This window comes from Gouania willdenowi, chromosome 22 (genome assembly GCF_900634775.1).
Source record: "Gouania willdenowi chromosome 22, fGouWil2.1, whole genome shotgun sequence".
NCBI classification, from domain to species: domain Eukaryota; kingdom Metazoa; phylum Chordata; class Actinopteri; order Blenniiformes; family Gobiesocidae; genus Gouania; species Gouania willdenowi.
The window spans coordinates 10,976,777-10,998,200 of record NC_041065.1 but is presented as its reverse complement, the minus strand read 5'-3'; the positions used below and the strand labels follow the sequence as shown (position 1 = coordinate 10,998,200).

Below are 21,424 nucleotides of genomic sequence, written 5' to 3'. Positions count from 1 at the left end.
GAGTGAGTTTTGTAGTGTGGCTTGTTTAGGGGAAGGTCTGGATTAGGACGCAGTCAGCAATCCATGTAACTGTGCTTTCATAGATCAGATTTTTTTTTCTTAGATTCCCACATGCAGTTATGGGCCAATGAAAATAGTTTAAAAAAAACGGGGTTTTTTTTGGATTTCAACAGACTGTCACCCAAGAACCAATGCATATATGTCAATGTCAATGTCAGGTTTATTTATATAGCACATTTCAAAACAGATACAACTGCCCAAAGTGCTGTACAGTCACAAAATATACAGCATAAAACAATAATTATAAAATACATGGGATCTGCTCAGCTTGTGTTGAAAGCCAAAGCAAAAAGATGGGTTTTCAACAATGACTTAAAAACATGAATGGACTGGGCCATTTTGACATTCATGTGACTAATGATTAGTGATGTGTACAGTCTATAAACATAGCTCAAATATGATTAAATTACAGGGAGCTGAGGCATATGCTAAGTTATCTACTGAAGGCCCAAACATATTCCAGCCCCAAACCCTGACAATTTGTTTTTCAATTTTGAGGACCTGGCATGTCTACCAGATAGGATGTATAGCAGATATTACTTATTACTATACCAAATTTCAGTTTCCTGTGTGATGCAGTTCCTTAGATATTGGAAGCTGATAATGAAAGAAAAATAATGATGCGGGAAAATCGACACCTACCCCCCCCCACTAAATTTTCCATATGTCAAAAAGTATTCATTTGATCAAACAAAACATTTACATGGTGCCAATTGAATTATCAAGAAACAATTTTTTTAGACCGAAGTGCATGGGATGTACTGAAAATGTGTTGAAATGACACAGATTCTAATTAAGTCAGTGGCTATTCGTACGGTTGCCGTATCAATATACCAACATTCTATCCGTAGGCAGCGCCCCTATTTGGCCAGTTTAGGTAATGTGACTAAGACTAAACCTAACCCTAACTCTAAAAATTGTTGCGATATTGGGTTATACACTGACCCTAAGATGTTACGTACTTGTACTTCTGTAACCGTATCAATAGCATCGGGGGCTGCCCGTGCAGCAACCATACAAATAGACACTTTCTCTTTCCACGTAAGCCCCAAAATAAACATTCACTATGGTTTTTGCCACAACTTTCAGTCCACGAAAACACCAGAAATGTGTTGGGCAGTCACTCTGGCATGTAAAATGATCATCTCCAACAGTTTTACATTCACAATACACTCTTTCTTATGGTTAGAAGAACATTTGTCATCTTTTTTGTGTTTATTGACTAAATGTTTCCATGGGATCCCAGTTTACTGTGCTGAGGTTAACGCACACATCTGTTGTGTGGTGATAAAAAATAAAAAAAACCGTTAGTTGCCGTCTCAGGGCTTGATATCATTTGCACATGTTGAAAACTAAGTGTGATGCATGCTTGTTGCCGTGTTTGAAATACAGAAGAAATGTACTTTGTCAACACAGTTTTTGCACCATACATTAAGGGTGTAAAGAAAAAATTGATTCAGCGATATATCGCAATATGTATTATCATGTCGATCCAAAAAAAAATGACCAAATTGAGGTTTTTTTAATTGTGTTTTTTAATTAAAAAAAAAAACATATGCACATAGAATGCATTTTAGCTTGGAAGTTGATGGCACTTTATTTTCATAAAACATATTGGACACTTTAATATATGTAGGTGGTTACTTTAGAAGAAAAAAGAAAAATAATTTAAGAACTGAACAGAATCTGTTGTAGAAGCAAAAGTTAAACTTTTTTTTCCAACAAGTATTTTCAAGTGCAAAGAATGGTGCAGTGTTTCAAGCAAAAATAATAATAAAAATAAACCTTTAAGTTCAGTGTCTTTAAACTGACAATGTAAACATCCACTGTAACAACTGGAATACAATAATGTTTAGTGTCTTTTAACTTCTAACTCAATTCAATTCAACTTTATTTGTATAGCGCAAATGACAACAAAGTCAATCATTTTCGGTTTTGTGTCTTTCAAATTGTAACAACAAAAATTGTGCAGTCAGGTTCTGGGGTCACATTTTAAGGCCCACTCTCTTTGCTTCTGCAATCACAAATCTTGAAAAGAAAAGAAAAATAAATAATACAACAATTTCACAGGATATTTTTTTCATTTGAAAAAGCCTTTACACAGGCCATTTTTATTAATTCACTTAGTTGATGCAGTTTAGTTTGGTTGCTGTAATGTAACTAGGATATTCAATTACAAAGGTCCCCAACTGTAACTGTAAAAGTGAAACTTGCTGAAATAAAACTACAAACAAGTTGTCAGCCGTCTAAAAAACAAGTAGACGTGAAACAAAATAAAGCAAACTCAAAACCTGAAGCAGTCATGTGACAAATCAATCACCACTTCCTGTTGAGAAAGATTAAGTTAATTCGGACCTTTGTAAACGCGGTTAACAGAACAGGTTTTACTGGTCGGCAGGCACTAGGACCCGGAAGCGGAGTAAATGCGTCCCCGTCCTGCATTAACAGGCTGTAATATCACCATGTTTATCATTGTTCCTGTTGTTAGAGCTACTGTATTTACCAGGGAGCAAATTTTTATTTCTGGTTATTGTTTTCCAGAGATTTACTGGGCTTTTTACAGATATTTAGTTCCTATCTCTCTTCCGCTCCGCTGTCCAAACTGAAACCGTAGCCACACACACACACGCATACACACATACTGCAGTAGCGTTCTGAACGCACCTTATACAAACACCACGTAAACAACAGAGCAGGCCGCGGAAACAAGCTAGTGCAGGCATTTAGGAATCGAAAAAAAGAATCAAAATCTAAACATCTTCGTAACGGTTCTCGGTGCCCAACCCTAGTTACATCCTTATTTGTTACATTTGCTTGTTCTCATGAGTTTTAAAAAAAATGTATTTCACACCATTTTGTACTTGTAAATGTGAAATTTGTAATTATTGATATTGTGATGTATACAGTAATGTGATGTTTAGTATCGGAATATATTGTATCGTGAGATGCAAATTGTGTATTGTATTGTCAGATATATGACAATGTACACCCCACCATACAGTCAATTGGAAAGAAAGTCAGATGAAATGATGCATTTTCAGCCATTAATGGAGAAAAAAACCTACTTGTTTGCACACACACATTCTCTAGATGTGATTGTTTACTTTAACTTGTTTTTTATAGCATTGCTACAAGGTTTACATCATTTACTCTGTGCATTTTGAGCACATTGTCGTACTTGAAAAGCTAACGTTATGTTCTCTCATGTTATTATCGTTAGGAGCCCCACAGACCGTGGAGTCCCACTGAATCGGAGGGTATGAACGCTAAGAGGCCGCGTGACGACAACCTGCTCCCACTCGTAATCCCAGTATCCGTTCCAGTCCGGAGGCAGGAGCCCTCGTCTCCCGACAGTGACCAAGCATCTCTAGGGTCTTCCTGGCCCCCCAGGGCCTCACACACCCAGGATCTGAGCCATGCAGAGCCCAAACCCTCCGTCATCGTCACACGCAGACGCTCACTCAGGAACTCCTTCTCTGAAAGCTCGGAGCCGGTGGGTGCACACGGCACGCGCACGTGCACATGTTTTGGTGTTTTTAAGGCCGTTTGTGTTTTTCCTTGACTTTATGCCGCTTTGCCCCATTAACATCCTTTCCCTTCCCCCCGCTGTTACCCATGTCTTCCCTGCCCCCAATTCACTCCACCACTTTTCTCCTTTACTTGGATTTGATGAACTGCTCACTCTGTCCCATTTCAGGCAGATTAGTGGGGTTTAGCTTTACCACACCGTACATTACGTCCCATATTATTAGACATTAGGCTGCACTGTTCTTGGCATAATGCCTTTAAGGATTTTACAAAGAATGAATGAGTGAAGCGTCTTTTTCTGCCTAGATTTAAAGCTGCTGGAGACGAAGATTCTTTTTAACAGATAAAGACATAATGTAGGTCTCATAGATTGATAAACCAATGGTCATTTGATCAAAAAAAGGAAGGATTGAAAGTTTCTTTTAATCTCCACTGTAGTGTAAACGCTGTTTTTGCGCATTGCATTGTGGGATTTCTGGTGTTTTCATTGACTGAAAGTTGAAGTAAAACAATGATGTATGTTTATTGTGGGGTTAACACGGAATGATCTGAATCTGGTTGAAATTAAATGTGAGTGGATATCACGTGCAGAGGTGTAAAGAGTACTGATATATTCTACTCGAGTAGAAGTACAGTTACTTGATTGAAATTGTACTCGCACAAGTAAGTCATTCATAAAATACTAAAGTACAAGTAAAAAAGTAGCTTATTTAAGTAGTACTACTAAACATCTCATGTATAAAATGGAACTTAATTAAAATAATGTAAAATAAAATGTTTGTCAAAATGTAAAACCTTTTTCAAAATAAAATAACACCAATGAATTCATTTCAAAATAAAATAAAAAAAAAAATATCTCAGGCGCTAAGTATAGCTACATTTATGAACTCTAAAACAGAAATAATCAGCATTCAATGCTATTTTGGGGCCGAGCATTACGGTTAATCTGATTGGTCGACTATGATGTGATGCAAAAAATAATAATTTACGATTAGCTGTAGAAATGTAAGAAATTACTTCTTAAAATGTACATAAGTACAAATAAAATTACTGGTTTAGAAATGTACTCAAAAAAGTTCAAGTATCTATAAAAGCAACTCAATTAATTTCTCCTCATCTTGCAATGTGCAAAAATCCACAAGCGACCGTTTACAGTGAAAATTAAAACATCTATTTCAACCTTTTACATTGTGTTTTGTTTTGTGAGGCCTACATTATGTCTTATTTGACTGTTGAAAGAATAAAACTATTGGAAAACAATAAATGGGACTGAAATGCATTTTGTTTGATTATAGAATTTAACACATTCACTTTCTCATAGTTCATGTGAAAAAGGTTTGTTCAAAGATTTCTGTGATTTGGGCACAATTTGGAAAGTTTGAAATGTTTATAAGTTTAGTTGAATAAATACCTACAGTTCGTTATCTTTATTTATTAAATGTAACTCTTGTTCCCAGCTGGATGGCGCAGAAATGGAGAAAGACGATGACGGAAAAAAGTCCAAACGGCGTCCCCGGCCCGAGCCTCTCTTCATCCCTCCACCAAAACCTGGACTATTTATTGCCCCGCCCATCTACTCCAGCATCACGCCTTACCAAAGTCACCTCCGCTCCCCCGTGCGGCTTGCAGACAACCCCCTCACGATACCCCCCTACACCCCTCCGCCCATTCTCAGCCCTGTTCGGGAAGGCTCGGGCCTTTACTTCGCCACGTTTCTGTCGTCGGCCGGTGGGCCCGGGCTGCCCCCGCCCGCTACGCCCAAGTCGGCCACACGCAGCTTGTTGCGCTCCAGTAAGTGGGAAAAAATGGACACATCTGTGTGATAAAACAAGCATCTGCTAATGAATTCTAATTTCAAAACATGTCTAAAAACAATCAGTGCAATGGTTTCTTCCTGTTATCTGATCTTTAGACAGCTGTGACATCACGCCTCCAGTCCTGTCTGCTATGGGCGAGGCCACACCCGTCAGCATTGAGCCGTGAGTGTTTCCTTCATCCTTTTACTTTATGGAAATGTGAGCTTATCCAAGGACATCCTGTGGGAACTCACATGCATGTCATAGGTGGAATCAACAACTTACAGTCGGTTACTAAAACTTATTTTAGATTAACTTTTTAAAATCTAAATTTTCATTTGAATTTGAAAACAGTATTATAGACAAACTTGGAATGAATCTGAACTTTTCAGTGTTTATATAAGGTAAAATTTCCATGTGGGCCAGTATCAGCTTATACTGGGAAGCGACTTAGTTTAGGGACCAATATTCTGTCCACTTCCATGCTTCCATACAATAATGCAGTGGTTCCCAAACTTTTTCTGCTGCGCCCTCATTTAAAGAATTGAAAACTCTCAGCCCCCCAAATCACAACCAAAAAAAATGGGTAAAAGAAATGTGACCTCATTTGAAAAAAATTTAAATTTGTAATCACATATTTTAGAATAGTAATGTAGATTTTCTATTTTTCTTGCTCAAAGTTTCAGCAAGGTTCTTGCTCGGGGTGCAAAGATTTATTAGAGTTGAACGATTAATTGCATTTACGATATTATCGTAAAACGCATTTTTCTAATCGCAAAGGCTGCAATTTTTTTATTTTTTCTTGTCCTGTTTAGTTCAAAGAGTGTTTAAGAAGTGCAGTCCACATGTTTACATTTTTCATGAAACGTAAAGTTAGATATGTTGAAGAGGTAAAGCCACAGATTTGTTTGCTTTATTGTTGTATTCTGTGCTTTAAAATGTATATTTTATATTTATTATAAGTTTAAATAAATCTGAAATTGTTTATTATGAAACAGATTGATTTATTGCTTGTGTTCAATGAAAAATACATGACAAGAGGCCCTTGAAAAATAATCACATATTAAATTGAAACATTGAAGAAAAAAAATCGGAATTAAATTATTTTCCAAAATCGTTCAGCCCTAATCTTGATCGATTGTATGATCAATGATTTAGTCAAATCAGTCTAAAGTATAAATATTGATATCATCGGTGTTTTGCCTTCCGCTTTTATTTTTTTGTTAAAACACCAAATGTTGATTGGTGAGAATTTTTTTTTTTCAAAGAATGTTTTTCATATAAAAGCCTTAAACAGTCGGACAATGAAATTCTCAAAATGTATCAATATTGTGTTTTTATTCTTTAATGTGAAAAAGAAAACCCCAAAAAACAGATTTTTGTCTATCAATCGCAGGCCTCAAAATAGAATCAAATCGAAGTCGTATCGTTGCAGGCTTTGTGACATCTGCAAATATCTAATCGTTGTTCTGATAATCGATAATGTATCAGAATGAAACGGATGATTTGCACCCCTAATTTTAGCACCCCCCTGTTTGGGAACCACTGCATTAATGCATTCATGTAATGAGCCACATGAGAAACTGCATCCTCTCTATTACAGTTCCATATTCATTAACTTTTACATTTACTGGATATCTAGAGATGTGAGCATAATCAGCCCTCTACCTCTGTGACCTCAGTAACATTTGCCTTAGCATTAGCATTAGCGCTTACTTTTCATTCCCATTGCAGTTTGAAAACTTAGGCACTTGGTGTGTGAGCAGCTCTAGTTTCAATATGATTGCGTAACCTGAAAGTTGAACAATGTGGTGTTTTTTTTCCTCTGAGCTAATTTTAAAAGTTTAATATCACTTGCCGAGGCCTTGGTTTGCTTTCGGGACACGTTGTCATGACGATTGGAGCGGGAGGCTAATAATGCAACAAGCAGTCACTGAGCTCTCAGTCAGTCAGTGAGTGAAACAGGAGCAACATATCTGCTTACACAGCAGCCATCTTTACTCAGTCTAGGTAAAGAAGTCACTCAGTAGTTTCACCTCTAACGCCTAATAAATCCCCCTCAGAGGCGTTCAGGGATCTCCCAAAGAAAAGCGTGCTTGTGTCTGAACACGCTTCACGTGTATGAGCAGCTAAAGGAAATATTTCATTCGGATTAGTAGTAACTTAATACTGTTCTGACTGAGGGACTTTCTGGAGGGAAACTACCTCCCACAGCGTTCCAGCAAAGTGTCTTCTCTTTGCTGCACAGCATCTACACAGTGCACGGCGCTGCGTGAAGAACGCGTTCCTGGGTCCGTGTCAAGCTTTAGCTTCACCTAATGTCGGCTTTATTTTGTTTTATCCTGTGTTTGAGATGTTGACATACGTGAGTATAACAAAGGCAAATACATGAGTTTCCCATCTCCTAATAAAACAAAAAAAGTAATAAAAACAAAAGAAATAAAACATTAGAATTAATAGTTGAGTTTTTTTCCCCATTTAGAACTGTAGTATTGTGAGGGTTGGGATTAATTACATTTTTCAATTCCAATTACGTCTTCAATTGTCCATGTTCAATTACAACTCAATTAGGATATGATGACTGGCATTTTTTCCCAATTACAATTATCATTTGTCCCTGAAAGTCAATTACTATTACGTTCCTAATTATTAAAGTTCAATTACAATTAATAACAATTACTCAGCCTAAAAGAATAAGCCCATAAAACTTAACCTTCCTCTTCTGTTAGCGTTATAATAACGGATTGGTTTTGACCCATGTCTTAAATCACCTGTAAAATGTACTCAAAAATATGATCTATCATCTAATTAGTTTTTATCTCTTGTTACCTTGTTAGGCTTATTAATCAATAAAAGTATTGCTATTAATATTTTTGTTGTGGGCGTCCGAGCCTTTTTCCTGCCAGTATACCCCTTGATTTTTTATTTTTTATTTTTAAAACGACGGGTAGTGGGAAAACTTGATATGAAACATATTTTAATAATTACAGGGTCCCCACAGTCATGAAATTCCTGGAAAAGTTATGGAATTTGAAAAACCAATTTTCCCGTCTTGAAAAGTCATGGAATATTTTAACTCTTTTGGAAATAGGGCGACCGTGGCTCAGGTGGTAGAGGGTCGTCTTCTGATCGAGAGGTTGGGGATTCGATCCCAGTACCTGACTATGTGTCGAAGTGTCCTTGGGCAAGACACTGAACCCTAAGTTGCTCCCAGTGGTCGACTAGCGCCTTGCATGGCAGCCCTGTCCCATTGGTGTGTGAATGTGAGAGTGATTGGGTGAATGAGCTGATATGTAAAGCGCTTTGAGACTGCTTCAGTGTGGTGATAAAGCTCTATATAAAATCAAGTCCATTTACCATTTACCATACAAATAGCGCATATTTTATTTTAATGTGTAAAATATGATGTTAAGGGTTATCTCAAAGTGAAAGTGCTGCATGTCGGCAGCATAATTAAGCGGGAATCACAACGCAAATTCACTCTCCGCCTCATTTATAAAACTGTGCGTAGGTAAGATCACTTCAGCTGGCGTACGCTAAAAGCCAGGAATTGCCAACGCAGAAATGATCTTAGCGCTTCAGAAGTAAGTCATGGAAATTTGGTCAAATGTTTTGGAAAAGTTTTGAAAAATCATTGTGAAAAAGTGTGAGAACCCTGTAATTATTAACTACATATGTGTAAACCATAGAACTGTAACATGGTTCCCCAGGTTTGGGTTTAATTCAATTATAATTGACAGTTTTTGTAGAATTTCCATACCAATAACAGTTGCAGAGTAAATTATGAGTTCAATTACAATTATAATTGGCCCCAGTCATGGTTGTGATCACTTTTTATTGGTTTTGACTGACATACGTGACTATTTGATGAGATTGAATAACAATGGTAGAGGTTTGTAGACAATATGTTAGTATTTGAAAATAACTATGTTCCTATAGAGCCTAGGTTCCCAAAGTGGGGTACGCAAATTGTCATAGGTGGTACTAGTACAAATGCAAGGCTAATGCTAATATTAGCTCATTCTAATTCTAAAATAATGCTATTGATATGGCTAATGCTTTGTCAATACTAATACTAGGTTAATGCTAATGCTAGCACACGCTATTTGTAATGTTATGCTAATGCTAATGATAATGCTCGCTAATGCTTCTATTGTTCTCCCATTTTTCATCTAAATATGGGGTGCGGCTTTTGTAGCACACCACAGTTCTCCCGCTCCTGTCCTCCCATGTTATAATGTGATTTTCTTGGATGGGATGAAAATGAAATGAAATTTTGTTGCTATCCTATTATATTCTAATGTTAGGTTAATGCTAGATAATGGTAATGCTAGGTTAATGGTAATGCATTGCTAATACTAAGCTAATGCTAATGATGAAATGCCAATGTTAATGATAATGCTAGGCTAATGCTAATTCTAGCTAATGCTAACAGTAATGCTAGGCTAATGCTAAAGCAGTGTTTGATGACACGGGCCAGCACCTGCATTTTCTTCAGGAAATGCAAATATTCTAGTTATATATGATTACTCAACAGGACAGGTCAAACTCACTGTATATGACATTACATCATTGTGCTTCAAGTTAAATGTCTGAAGGGGTACAGGACTGTGAAAAGTTTGGGAAACAGAAAGCATAGGAGTTAAAAACCTACGACATTTTCTATATTTACTGTACTTTTTCAAAGTAGAGTTTGAAAAAAAGAGCCCTTTGATTGTATTTTTTAAAAACTCTTAAAATGCCCCTTAAATGTCCTGAGTGTAGATTAGCAGGTAATGGACGTCTCTTAGTATAGACATCTGCAGAAAAGTAATGCTGTTTAAAACATGAGCTCCAAATAATGAAAAAGCTCAAAGCAGACAGAGGAGCTCGACCATTCTAACAATAAATGTAATATTTAGCCTTGGCAGTTGGAAGTTACATCAGAATCCATGTGGAGCTTTTTCTTCTTTTTTTTTCTCCCTTTTTTTTTTTTTCTGGCTACATCTGCGATCAGATGCAGTTTTATGGGGCAGCGTTGTGCAAGCTGCTGCCTGGCTGACTAATGCCAGCCGCTCAGCACTTAGTCAGAGAGCAGCTATTGGAGCTGCACATAAAGCGGTGCTTTCCACACCGAGCTGGTGTCCTCCCCAACACAACAACACAACACAAGCCGTCACACGTCAGCTGCACTCACTGACTGATAAAAATGTTGCTGGAGCAGAGGCCTAACAAACATTACCCTCATGTATCCAACGTCCACTGGGGAGTTAACCTGTAAAGAGCTCTGATGAACAGAATACATGCATAAGGCTGACTGGGAGCCAGTGTAAAGACGAGTATTGTGCTCTTACCTTTTTGTACTGGTTAATACCCGAGCTGCAGCGTTCTGAACCAGCTGTAGCTGTTTGATGCTCTTTTGGGGGATTCCTGTTAGAAGACCATTATAATAGTCCAGTCTACTGGAGATAAAAGCATGGACCAGTTTCTCCTGATCTTTCTGAGTCATTAAACCTTTCACTCTGGAGATGCTCTTTAGGTGGTAGAAGCTGTTTTTGTGATAGATTTGATCTGACTGCTGAATGTCAGATCCGAGTCAATCAGAACACCAAGGTTTTTGACTTGGTCTTTAGCTTGAGACTCAAGATACTCGCTGACAGCAGTCCTCTTTTCCTTGTTACCAAAGACAATCACCTCCATCTTGTCATGGTTTAGTTGAAGGAAGTTTTCACTCATCCAGCAGTTTACTTTTTCTAAGCAGTCACACAACACCTCAATGGGACCATGGTCATCTGGGTTCAGTGATAGATATAGTTGTGTGTCATCTGCATTGCTCTGATAATCAACCTTACAGTTCTGTAAAATTTGTCCTAAAGGAAGCATGTAAAGGCTAAACAGAAGGGGTCCAAGAACAGAGCCCTGAGGAACCCCACAGAAGATTAGTAATCTATCAGATTCAAAGTTTCCAATGCTTACAAAATAACTTTGCACCTCCAAGTAGGGCTTAAACCATTGCATTACTTCTTCATTTAGTCCAACCGTTGTTTGCAATTTGTGCAACAAAACTGTATGATCTACAGTGTTAAATGCAGCACTTAGATCCAATAGAATGAGAACAGATACTTTTCCTGAATCAGTGTTCAACCTTCTGTCATTGATCACTTTGATAAGAGCAGTTTCTGTGCTGTGATGAGAACGAAAGCCTGACGTAGGGAGAATATTCATAGTTTTCATTTGAATTCAACTCCATCTTTGATTTCTTCTTCCCAGACGGATAAATATTGGGTCACGTTATCAGGCTGAGGTTCCAGAGCTGAGGCAGAGGTCGGCTGTAGCACTGGATCAGCATCGGGCGGATCTGGTGTGGGTTCCACTGGGCGAACAGGAGGAGAAGCCCGACTTTCAGGGAAAGGGTAAGAAACTTATGAATGGATGCTAATGAAAAACCGACGCTAAACGCTGGAATTAAAGAACAAGCTAGTTTAGCGGCAGTTTTTCCTTTTGCATAAATCAACAGACGGCTCTTGTTTTCAGAAGATATTGAGCTCTTTTAATTAGGGGTGTCCCGATCCGATGTTGATATAGGATATCGGTCCGATATCTGCCAGAAAACGAATATCGGATTTTATCGGACTGCATCTAAAATCTCTGATATACAGTAAGCGCTCCGATAAGTTTTTGTTGTTTTTGTCCCCGCCCTCAGTTGTTCCCACCATATACTGACAGTAAAAAATAACTGAAGTGAACTTGAATTGTTGACTATTGTTCTCTGTTTGAGTATCATCACTTGATCCAGCCTTTTATAACATTCCACATTACAAAATAAGTCATATAAGTAACTATGATTCGTGCTGATATTGCATTGGATCGGTATCGACAAACACTCAGGGCTGCAATATCTATATCGTATCGGAAGTGAAAAAGCTGTGTAATCAATAAAAGCAATAAAATAAATCAATTTATTTTATAGCAATAACAAAACATGCATTGCTGTCTGATAATGCTTGCACTTCTTGTAGTGTTGACAGCATGTGCAGACAAGAGAGAAAAAAAAAAAAAAAGGAAGTGAAAAAGTTGTATCGGGACATCCCTACTTTTAACCCCATTTTGTTGAACTCCATTATTAGAATCATGAAACTAAAGATAAGTTGGTCAAGTTTAATTCCAGACTTCCAACCAGGGTTTAGCTCAATTAAATTTTTCAACTACAATTACTGTATGTCTTCAATTATCCATGTTCAATTGCGATTAAGATTTAAATGATAACTTTTCTACGTTCTTAATTACTGAGCCTTTATTACTTAACCCTATGAAACTTAACCTTCCTCTTGTGTTAGCTTTCTGTTAGCATCGCATGTTTTGACCCATGTCTTAAATCAGCTGTAAAATACACACACAAAAAAACATTTTCTATTATCCAATTCATTTTTCATCTCCTAGTGTTTGAGTTTTTCCCAGGTTTGCTTTTAATTGTATTGTTAATGACAGAGTTAATATAATTTCCATGCCAATTACAAAGTCAATTATCTGAACTTAATTACAATTCAATTACCATTACAACACATTTTTCCAATTACAATTAGTCATCTTTGTAATTATTTTTCAATTATGCGATTACAATTATTATTCACCCCAACTCTGCTTCCAACTATTAACGAACCCTGACACACCTACTTATTGCTTTGTTCTGCACCTTTATTTTAACTTTGCCAGCCTTTCACAATAAGAGCCCCAGCTATATGCTGTACACTCCATTATAAGATTAATAATCAGATTACGGTTACTCTATTGAGTGCAAATATGAGTAGAAACGGACCAAAAATGTAGTGTTAACTCATTCAGTGCCAGCCATTTTCAGAATTTCTACCTCCTCAGTGCCAGCCGTTTTTGAGCATTTTGACTGATTGTTAAAGACCCACAGAATATTTTGTACTTTGACTATCTGACATTTGACACCAGATTCTGAAAGATTAAAGTCTCTAATGTCATTAGAAAAAATAATTTTGTTTCTCACTTGTTTTTTTTTTCTGTAATCAGCGGTTGAATCGAGGTGAGTTTCACACAAATCGGCAGTTTGTGTTCTTCCTCCTTAGCTAATGGTAGCGTCAGTGGCTAATCTCACATCTAAAGGTGCGCTGCTGCCACCTTCAGGGCACCAGGTGGTCACTACATCACATTACAGCTTAGATATTGAGGAGGGACCTCCGCCAGGGTGCATTCTAGTAATCCCCGTGAAAAAACGTAAATGACGTAAAAGTACGTCAATGGCACTGAATGAGTTTCTAAAGTATGTTTATAAAAGATAATAATAATCAAGGTTTGTCATTGACATATTTCAAAATAGGAAATGTATTGTTAAATAGCAGTGAGAAAAATAACTTCCACTCAGTGACACATGGGTATGTTTAAAGTTCTAATGCTAAACCTGCTCACGCTCACGTCTCTTTCAGTGCTAGCCCTCATGCACCTGGCCTGCTCCAGTGTTTTGTGCGGAGGCGGCACCAACCAGGAGTTGGCTCACCATTGTCTGTGTGAGAGCAAAGGGGACATAATGGTGAGTGCCAGAGAACAATCCACACCGACTGCCTGCCGGCCTGCGTGGGGACTTTAGAACACGTTTCCAGCTCGTGCCAGGTTTTTCTCCCAAACCGACACACGCACGCCGACCTGTTGTTCTTTTTCTAGAGGATTATCATCTTTCTCACAAATGCAAAATCCAAAGACTTCCAATCCAGCAATGAAATGATAGTTGTAACTAAAAACAAAGAGATGTGCAGGATTTCCTCCTTCTGCACGTGTTGACATTCTATTTTTCTTTACTGTCTCAATACAAAGACAGTAAAACACCCTTGCTCACAATTCTGTTTCATAACGTGTCGCGCATGTGTGTGTATTGTGTTTGCATGTTTCCTATTGTGTTGGGCTTTAGAGCACGCCTCTCTCCTGTCCTCTAGATACAGCGTTATTATTATTAGCTTTGCACTTGTGTATTCAACCCTATATATGCATCATCAGTATGTTTAAAATGCTGCTGTAGATTAAATATATATAAATGTTTTTTCACATGTAAAGTGTTACACTGACTGCTTTAAACCCGTGAATGCCAACGACGCCCTGACATGCCTTCAGTTAAACTGTATGGTACTGACTGACTAAGCTGTGGAATTTCACTTTGCTCTGTGGTGGCCTCAGATGACAAAGTTGGGGAAACGGTTGAGTTGTTGAACCACTGGGTCTGAGTGATGTGACTGTGCAGAGAAGAAAACACACTGAGCTGAAGTTGTTTGCAGCTTTTTATCTCTTAATGCAGTGCGAACTAGGTGACGTGATTGATGTTTAAAGCAAGCGATAACCTACATAAACAGTTGACAAATTGAGTAAAGCTAACTTTGTTATGATTTGTGATATAAAAAAAAAGAAGAGAAAAAGACAGTTTTTAGGGTCAGCAGTTGCGACTTAAAAGTACATTTAGACAAGCCTCCACCAAACGCCAAATCTTCTCTTTGTCAGATATCGGCAGTTATCTGGATCAATGATCAATGATCCTGATGCCATGATCGTTCACATTTTAAAGGCCTCGAAGAAATTTTTATCCCCATTAAAGGGATCCAAATGTTAAAAATGTGGCCTAAAACCTTTGAAATATCGTTATTAGAAGATCTATGCCTAACAAATGCATTATTTTGCACTGTATTAGTTTTATTAACTGTTAAAACTGGGACTAGTTTACCCCGTGCACCGCCATGTTGAAATGACATCATTGGTGACGTGATTAGCTCCTTTTAGTTCATTGATTTTTATAGGAGGTGAAGCATTTAGGATCATTTAGCAGCTTTTTCAGTCAAAATGACAGCTTTTGCTGCTTTGGGTTGCTCTAAAAATCAATAAAAGTTTAAAAAAGTTGATGTGAACCTCTTTTGTTTACCGAAATTTGATAAACAAAATCCGTGAGTTGAAAAAATCTGTGACCACAGGGGGCGACAGTTCCAACTCTGCTGTTTCATAGACGTTATGAAGAAGAGAAGAAGACTCCGTGCATGTAAATACAAGCAACCAGGATCCACTGCTCATTAATGCTGTGGAATCTGTCTGCGACAAAGAACCGGTGTTCGTTCATTCATTCATTCATTCATTCATTCATTCATTTCTTTATTCCTTTCAAGAAAATGCATAATTGTACAAGCCACATACGGTTCACACTTTCAGTGTTTTATACATTTCCATGATCAGAAAGGAGCAGATGGAACCATCAAGAAATGGTTGATTGTATGGGTTAATGGTTTAAGTCCGGATTTTTTGTTCTTCTTCTCTACTTCATGGTGTCTATGAAACAGCAGAGTTGGAACTGTCGCCCCCTGTGGTCACAGATTTTTTTCAACTCACGGATTTTGTTTATCAAATTTCGGTAAACAAATGAATATGGGGACATGGTTGATTTTTTTCCATTTATTTTCAATATGGAAACGTATCATATATATACTGTATATATATATATGTATATGTCTTTAAATCCTGTGGTCAGCCACAGTCTGGTGCTGAAGCGTACCTGTGCTGCGTCATGGTTCTCATTCCACTGCATTGACGTTACTGATGCAGTCCTGGAGAGCCCCTGTCCTGCTTGTTTTAGACATCACTTCACCATACCTGATTATGAAAGGCATTTATTTATTAGTCCTTCTCCAGAACTGCATAATGATTAACTCATTAGATCATGTGTGTTGGAGCAGAGTGGCATTCCAAACATGCTGAACAGTGACTCTCCAGGACCAGACTGAATAAGTGCTTCAAACACAGGGATTTCTGCTATGTTGCTGCACTATATTTTGTATTATCTACTTTACATGGAGGCTGCACCTTAAGTACATAGTTAGTGTACACTGAGGAACGTCATTTTTCTCATACATGTGTCACATAATGTGTGTGTGGTCTGCGTTGTTTCGCTTTGTGTGTTGGCTCTAGTTGTGGTACCTGTTTGGTTGACTTTTACATTTTTGGCACAATTTGGAATTAATCAGAATATGAGATTGAATGTCTTATCAGAAAGACAAATCTGGGTTCAAGTTAATGAGGCAAAATGCCACACATATACATTTATTAACTAGAAAAGAACTCAGAGAGCGCAGACCTCCACCAACTGATTTATTAAACCACAGTGCACTATTTTATTTAAATGGTGCCACTTAAGATTTGTCACAAACATGTAAAGAATACACCATGAGTACCGGGTGGGACATGCACACAATGCACTTCTCTACCACTACTACATTACCCATAAGCCACCGCGCTTAAAGGAACAGGCTCACTCACAGCTCACATCCACCCATATTGTGATTTCCACGAGTGGTATTTTCTCATTTTTGGTTATCCAGAACATAACCAAAATTTAATCACATGTTCATTGTCCCATTATCAACATTTCCTGAAAATTTCATCCAAATTCGTTGATAGCTTTTCAAGTCATCTTGCTAACAAACAAATGAAAGCGCTCGTGCAGCGCAGACTTTCGAAAACGCCCAATTTTGTTCTTAACCGTTTCCATCACTGACAAAATTTGTCATAATCGTAGTTACTTGATCCACGGACGTCAGTTAACCACAAATTGTGTGTGAAATATTGACAAAATTTTAAATTTATCTAAAGTCTTCAATTACAAAATGAAAATAGTCTTGACTGATATATTGACAAAAATACAGCTAAATGGGGTTTTCCATGTCAAAAGCAGCCAACTTCAACCTGCTGCCAAATCCACATTTTGAATGGGATCTGAACGAAACTCAATACTTTGGTAGAGGTCACAACTCAACATCAATCCACCAAATTTGAATGGAAACAAAACTTATTTAAACTGTATAGAAATTTTTGAAATTCTTAAATGGGCTTTGCAATGATTATTTCCAAAAATCGCTGAGTCAGCAGCAATCTGGATTCGGAATCCTGTCTGGTCAGGTGTTGCATGTCCTAGCCTTACGTCATCCTGCAAAATCTTGAACGAATCGATGAAGATCTGACAGAGATAGGTATTTTAGATACTTGAAAAAAAAATTTTTTTTGCGATTTTTGATATTTTTTTTAGTGACCTAGATCTTGAGCCTACCTTCACCAAAATTGTCTCATTTGTGGCCTAAAACCAACTATCGTATACATAAACAGACAGACAGACAGACAAACGTAGGGTAAAACATAACCTTCACCTGCGCTTAGTGGAGATAACAAACAGCTGCACACAATGTGTCACTTTAGGCTTTTTTTTTCCCTCTAATGGACAGCACGTGTGAGTGAGTCCTGTAGTGTGTCTTGTTTAGGTGAAAGTCTGTGTTAGAATTAGGGCTGAACGATTGATTACACTTGCGATATCATAAAACGCGATTTTCTAATCGCAAAGGCTGCAAATTTTTTAATTTTTTTTACGTGTCTTGTCCTGTTAAGTTCAGAGAGTGTTAAAGAAGTGCAGTCCACATGTTTACATGTTTCATGAAACGTGACGTTAGTTAGCTATGTTGAAGAGGTAAAAGCTGCAGATTTGTTTGCTTTATTGTTGTAATCTATGCTCTAAACTTTATATTTTATATTTATTTAAAGTTTAAATAAATCTGAAATTGTTTATTATGAAACAGATTGATGTATTGCTTGTGTTCATTGAAAAATACATGACGACAAGAGGCCCTTGAAAAAAATAATTGCATATTAATTCGCAATATTGAGGAAAAAAATCACAATTAGATTATTTTCCAAAATTGTTCAGCCCTAGTTAGAATGCACTTAATCAAATGTGCTTTTCATTCTGTTCTGAGAAGTAGCAAAAGCAGCTTAAAATAGCTTATGAAATAAAAAAATATGTATGTATATAGGCAATTTTTGTAATTTTTTATATCCCCAAAATAGAAATCTCGATACATCTTGAATCTCAATATATTGCCCAGGCCTAATGCAACATAACTTTTTTGTCAGTTTTCTTTCTAGAGCTTTTTTTTACTATAATCTTATTAGAAAACGATAAACAGTCTTTCATCGCTGAAGATTCATGAGGAAAATGTGTGTTACGGAGCTGTCGCAGAGCTTTGTTGTTCCATCGTCTGAGATTTTAGGCCCTAGCAACCAGCCCTGGTCCAGTGTTGTCAAGGAAACTTTGAGGGGGCGGGGGAGGCTGTCAAAGCACCCACTCTTTGCAGCGATCCGTCTCAAACTGCCACGCTCGGGCATTCATGTTCAGTCAGACGGTTTAGAGGAGAAAGTTAACTCCAGACGTATGCAGCACAGAGCAGAGAACACTGAGTTACACGTCGCATTAAAAAAAAACCAGAACAAGGCCAGAGATCGTATGTCACTGCTCACACGTGAGAGGTTTAACACCGTTTTTGTTTGTGCAGTGGGAGAGACGAGAGCGGCTTGCTTGGCAGCAGACTGTGATCTAACACTGCTGTTGGATCAGCTGCTCCACCACAGCTCCTCTTGGTGTTTGAAACGCTCTGTGTTTTTCTCCTCAGGCTGCTCTGTCCATGCTGATGCTGAGGAATCCTGTCTTTCCCAAATCCCACCATCTATCCAGCTACCATTACTCTGGTACGTAACACAAAATACATCTTTAGCTGGTTTTGGTTTCAAGCTGATCTATTTTAAAGTTATGGACAACAGTGTTTGGTTAGAATTAAGGGTGGAAGAAGAAAAAAAAATCCATCTTTCAAAATATTGCGATATTTCACCATGCGATTATCGTATCGATCCAATAAATGTCAAGATGTATTTTTTAATCACGTTTTTTTAACAAAAAAAATAAAAAATCAGTTATTTTAGTCATAATTTAAATCAGCGATTCTCAACTGGTGGGTCGGAGACCTGTACTGGGTGGGTCGCAGACAGCTGGTCAAAAATAAATAAATAATGTCTCTCGTGTTGGACTTGTCTTTTATTTTGAAAGAAACTTTTCTATTGACAGGCATGCTGTGAAATGCATGTTACACAGGAAAATATATAGATTTATGTTTTACAAAATAGACCATGGGTTCCTACAGCTTCAGTCAAATTAAATTCAAGACTTTTTAAGACTTTTTATTGCCATTTGAATTTAAATTCAAGACCAACTTCACAGTAAACACAATTAGGGGGAAAAAGTGCCACATCAATTACTTATAGGGTTAGGGTCACTTTTTTCCAGTGTCTAGTGTAGACGGGCAACTGTTGGCCTCCCAAAGTTAACACACAAAAATACACAAAATTACAGTAAAATACACAAAAAAAACTTAGACTAAAATAATCAAAATCACTCCACAAACACATAGGATGATGACAAAAATAGCCAGAAATATATAAAACAACAAAAAAACAAAAACAATTAAGAAAAGCCATTAAGAAAAATATTTTTTAAAAAACCAAGAAAAAAAACAATGTTACCATTTATTTTGAAATGTGAGACTAATTACAATCATAAATTCATTCTTGTGTGTTAAAAATTAAGACTTATGACACATTGATTTAAAACATTTTAATGACAATAAAAAAAAAAAAACTAAATTTGGTTGTTGAATTCTACAAAAAAAAAAAAAAAGTGGGTCGTGATTTAATGACCGTGGTAAAATGTGGGTCACAGGGTGAGACCAGTTGAGAATCTTTGATTTAAATTATGATTATTCGTCAACCAAAAAGTTATTTATTTTTGGTATAAAACAATGTGAAATATACACTTCGTGCACGTGATGTGTCTTTGCTCTAGGTCTTCATCATCAAACCCAAAGTGTTCTTATACCTTCCTTGTTTACCAAGCGTTTTTGCTGAGTTTCTCCTGCCATGTTTAAATACCGCGAGCAACAACTTTCCTTGTGTTGGCCTGCAGGCTCGATTAGCTTTAGCTTGGAGAGGGGCGGAGCTTAGGAGCTGGCATGCGCGTGCATTAAAAAACTCAGTTAGTAATAATAATCGTTTTTTTCTCGTGTGTGCCAAGCTTTGTTCTTTGTCGATGTACTAAATCATGGAAGTTTGTTTCGTTTAGCAAATAAAACACATGTATGAGTAAAAAAAAAAATATATATATATATACACATATACATATTGTTTTTAAGTTAATCATTTTTTTTCATTATATTGAGTGTAATAATTGAAATCGTAATCAAATTTTGATTAATTGCCCAGCCTTTTTTAATTACGCTAACATATGCATAGCTCATAAACGCCTGGTCACTAGATGTCAGTGAACCACATCAGATCTTGTTAAACTACTTCACTCCTCAATGCATTTTAGCTGGAAGTTGATTGCACTTTATTTTCATAAAACATACTGGAAACTTTTATAGATGTATGCGGTTACTTTATTGTAAGAATTTAAGAACTTAACAGAATCTGAATCTGTTGTAGAAGCAAAAGTTCAACTTTTCCGAAAAATGTAATTTGACATTTTGATCAACACACCACTTGTTTTTGATACTGGTACTTAAATTACAGTTGGTTACCATTTACTTGTTCTTGATAGTTTTAATTAACTAGTACGGTGCCCATCGGAAGTATGTATTCATATAGTGGGAGGAGCTTAAGTAGAGTTGTCAATTATGGCCAAATGAGTGTGTTTTTGAAGGTTGGATGTACAAAGAGGTGTACATACTCTGTACTCTGTAGTGTTAAAATAGTGTGTGCGATTTCCCTGCTTTAATTCTATGCACCAATGCTGCGGTTTAGGTAGAATCTGATAAAAGACACATATATTCGTACTAATAAAACTATTTATTTAGCGTTTAATATTTCTTAGTGCAGGGGGGCTTGTCATCCAAGGTTGCGCGCGACTCGCTACCTTCCCATCTCTCTTCCGTGGGTTCACGCACGCGCATCAGCCACGTGCGTGCACTCACGTGTGTGTATGTGGGTGTGTGTGTCACATCAGGTTGAAATGCGTGTGTTTCTCACGCCCAATGCGTGAGACTTGAGAGCTTTGCTAGTATATCGGTGTGAGTGCGGCTCAGACGCCCCACCCCCCTCTTCGGTCTCCGTCCGGTGTAACCTGCGTTGGTTGCGGGGTGATTTCAAAATAAAATTTAAATAAACGTTTTGAAATGTAATCACCAAAAAAAGTCCAAAAT

General features: G+C 37.3%; 1 protein-coding gene across 1 annotated transcript in view; it reads left to right on the top strand.

Annotated features, from left to right (window-relative positions):
- mideasb (mitotic deacetylase associated SANT domain protein b) overlaps nucleotides 1–21,424 on the top strand; it is a 41,544-nt gene that overhangs the window by 5,742 nt on the left and 14,378 nt on the right. Inside the window, exons 3-8 of the mRNA XM_028437522.1 lie at nucleotides 3,281–3,553; nucleotides 5,046–5,379; nucleotides 5,501–5,567; nucleotides 11,634–11,776; nucleotides 13,814–13,917; nucleotides 18,848–18,923. Of these exons, the coding sequence (XP_028293323.1) occupies nucleotides 3,281–3,553; nucleotides 5,046–5,379; nucleotides 5,501–5,567; nucleotides 11,634–11,776; nucleotides 13,814–13,917; nucleotides 18,848–18,923 (997 nt within the window). The remainder of the gene's footprint in view (nucleotides 1–3,280; nucleotides 3,554–5,045; nucleotides 5,380–5,500; nucleotides 5,568–11,633; nucleotides 11,777–13,813; nucleotides 13,918–18,847; nucleotides 18,924–21,424) is intronic.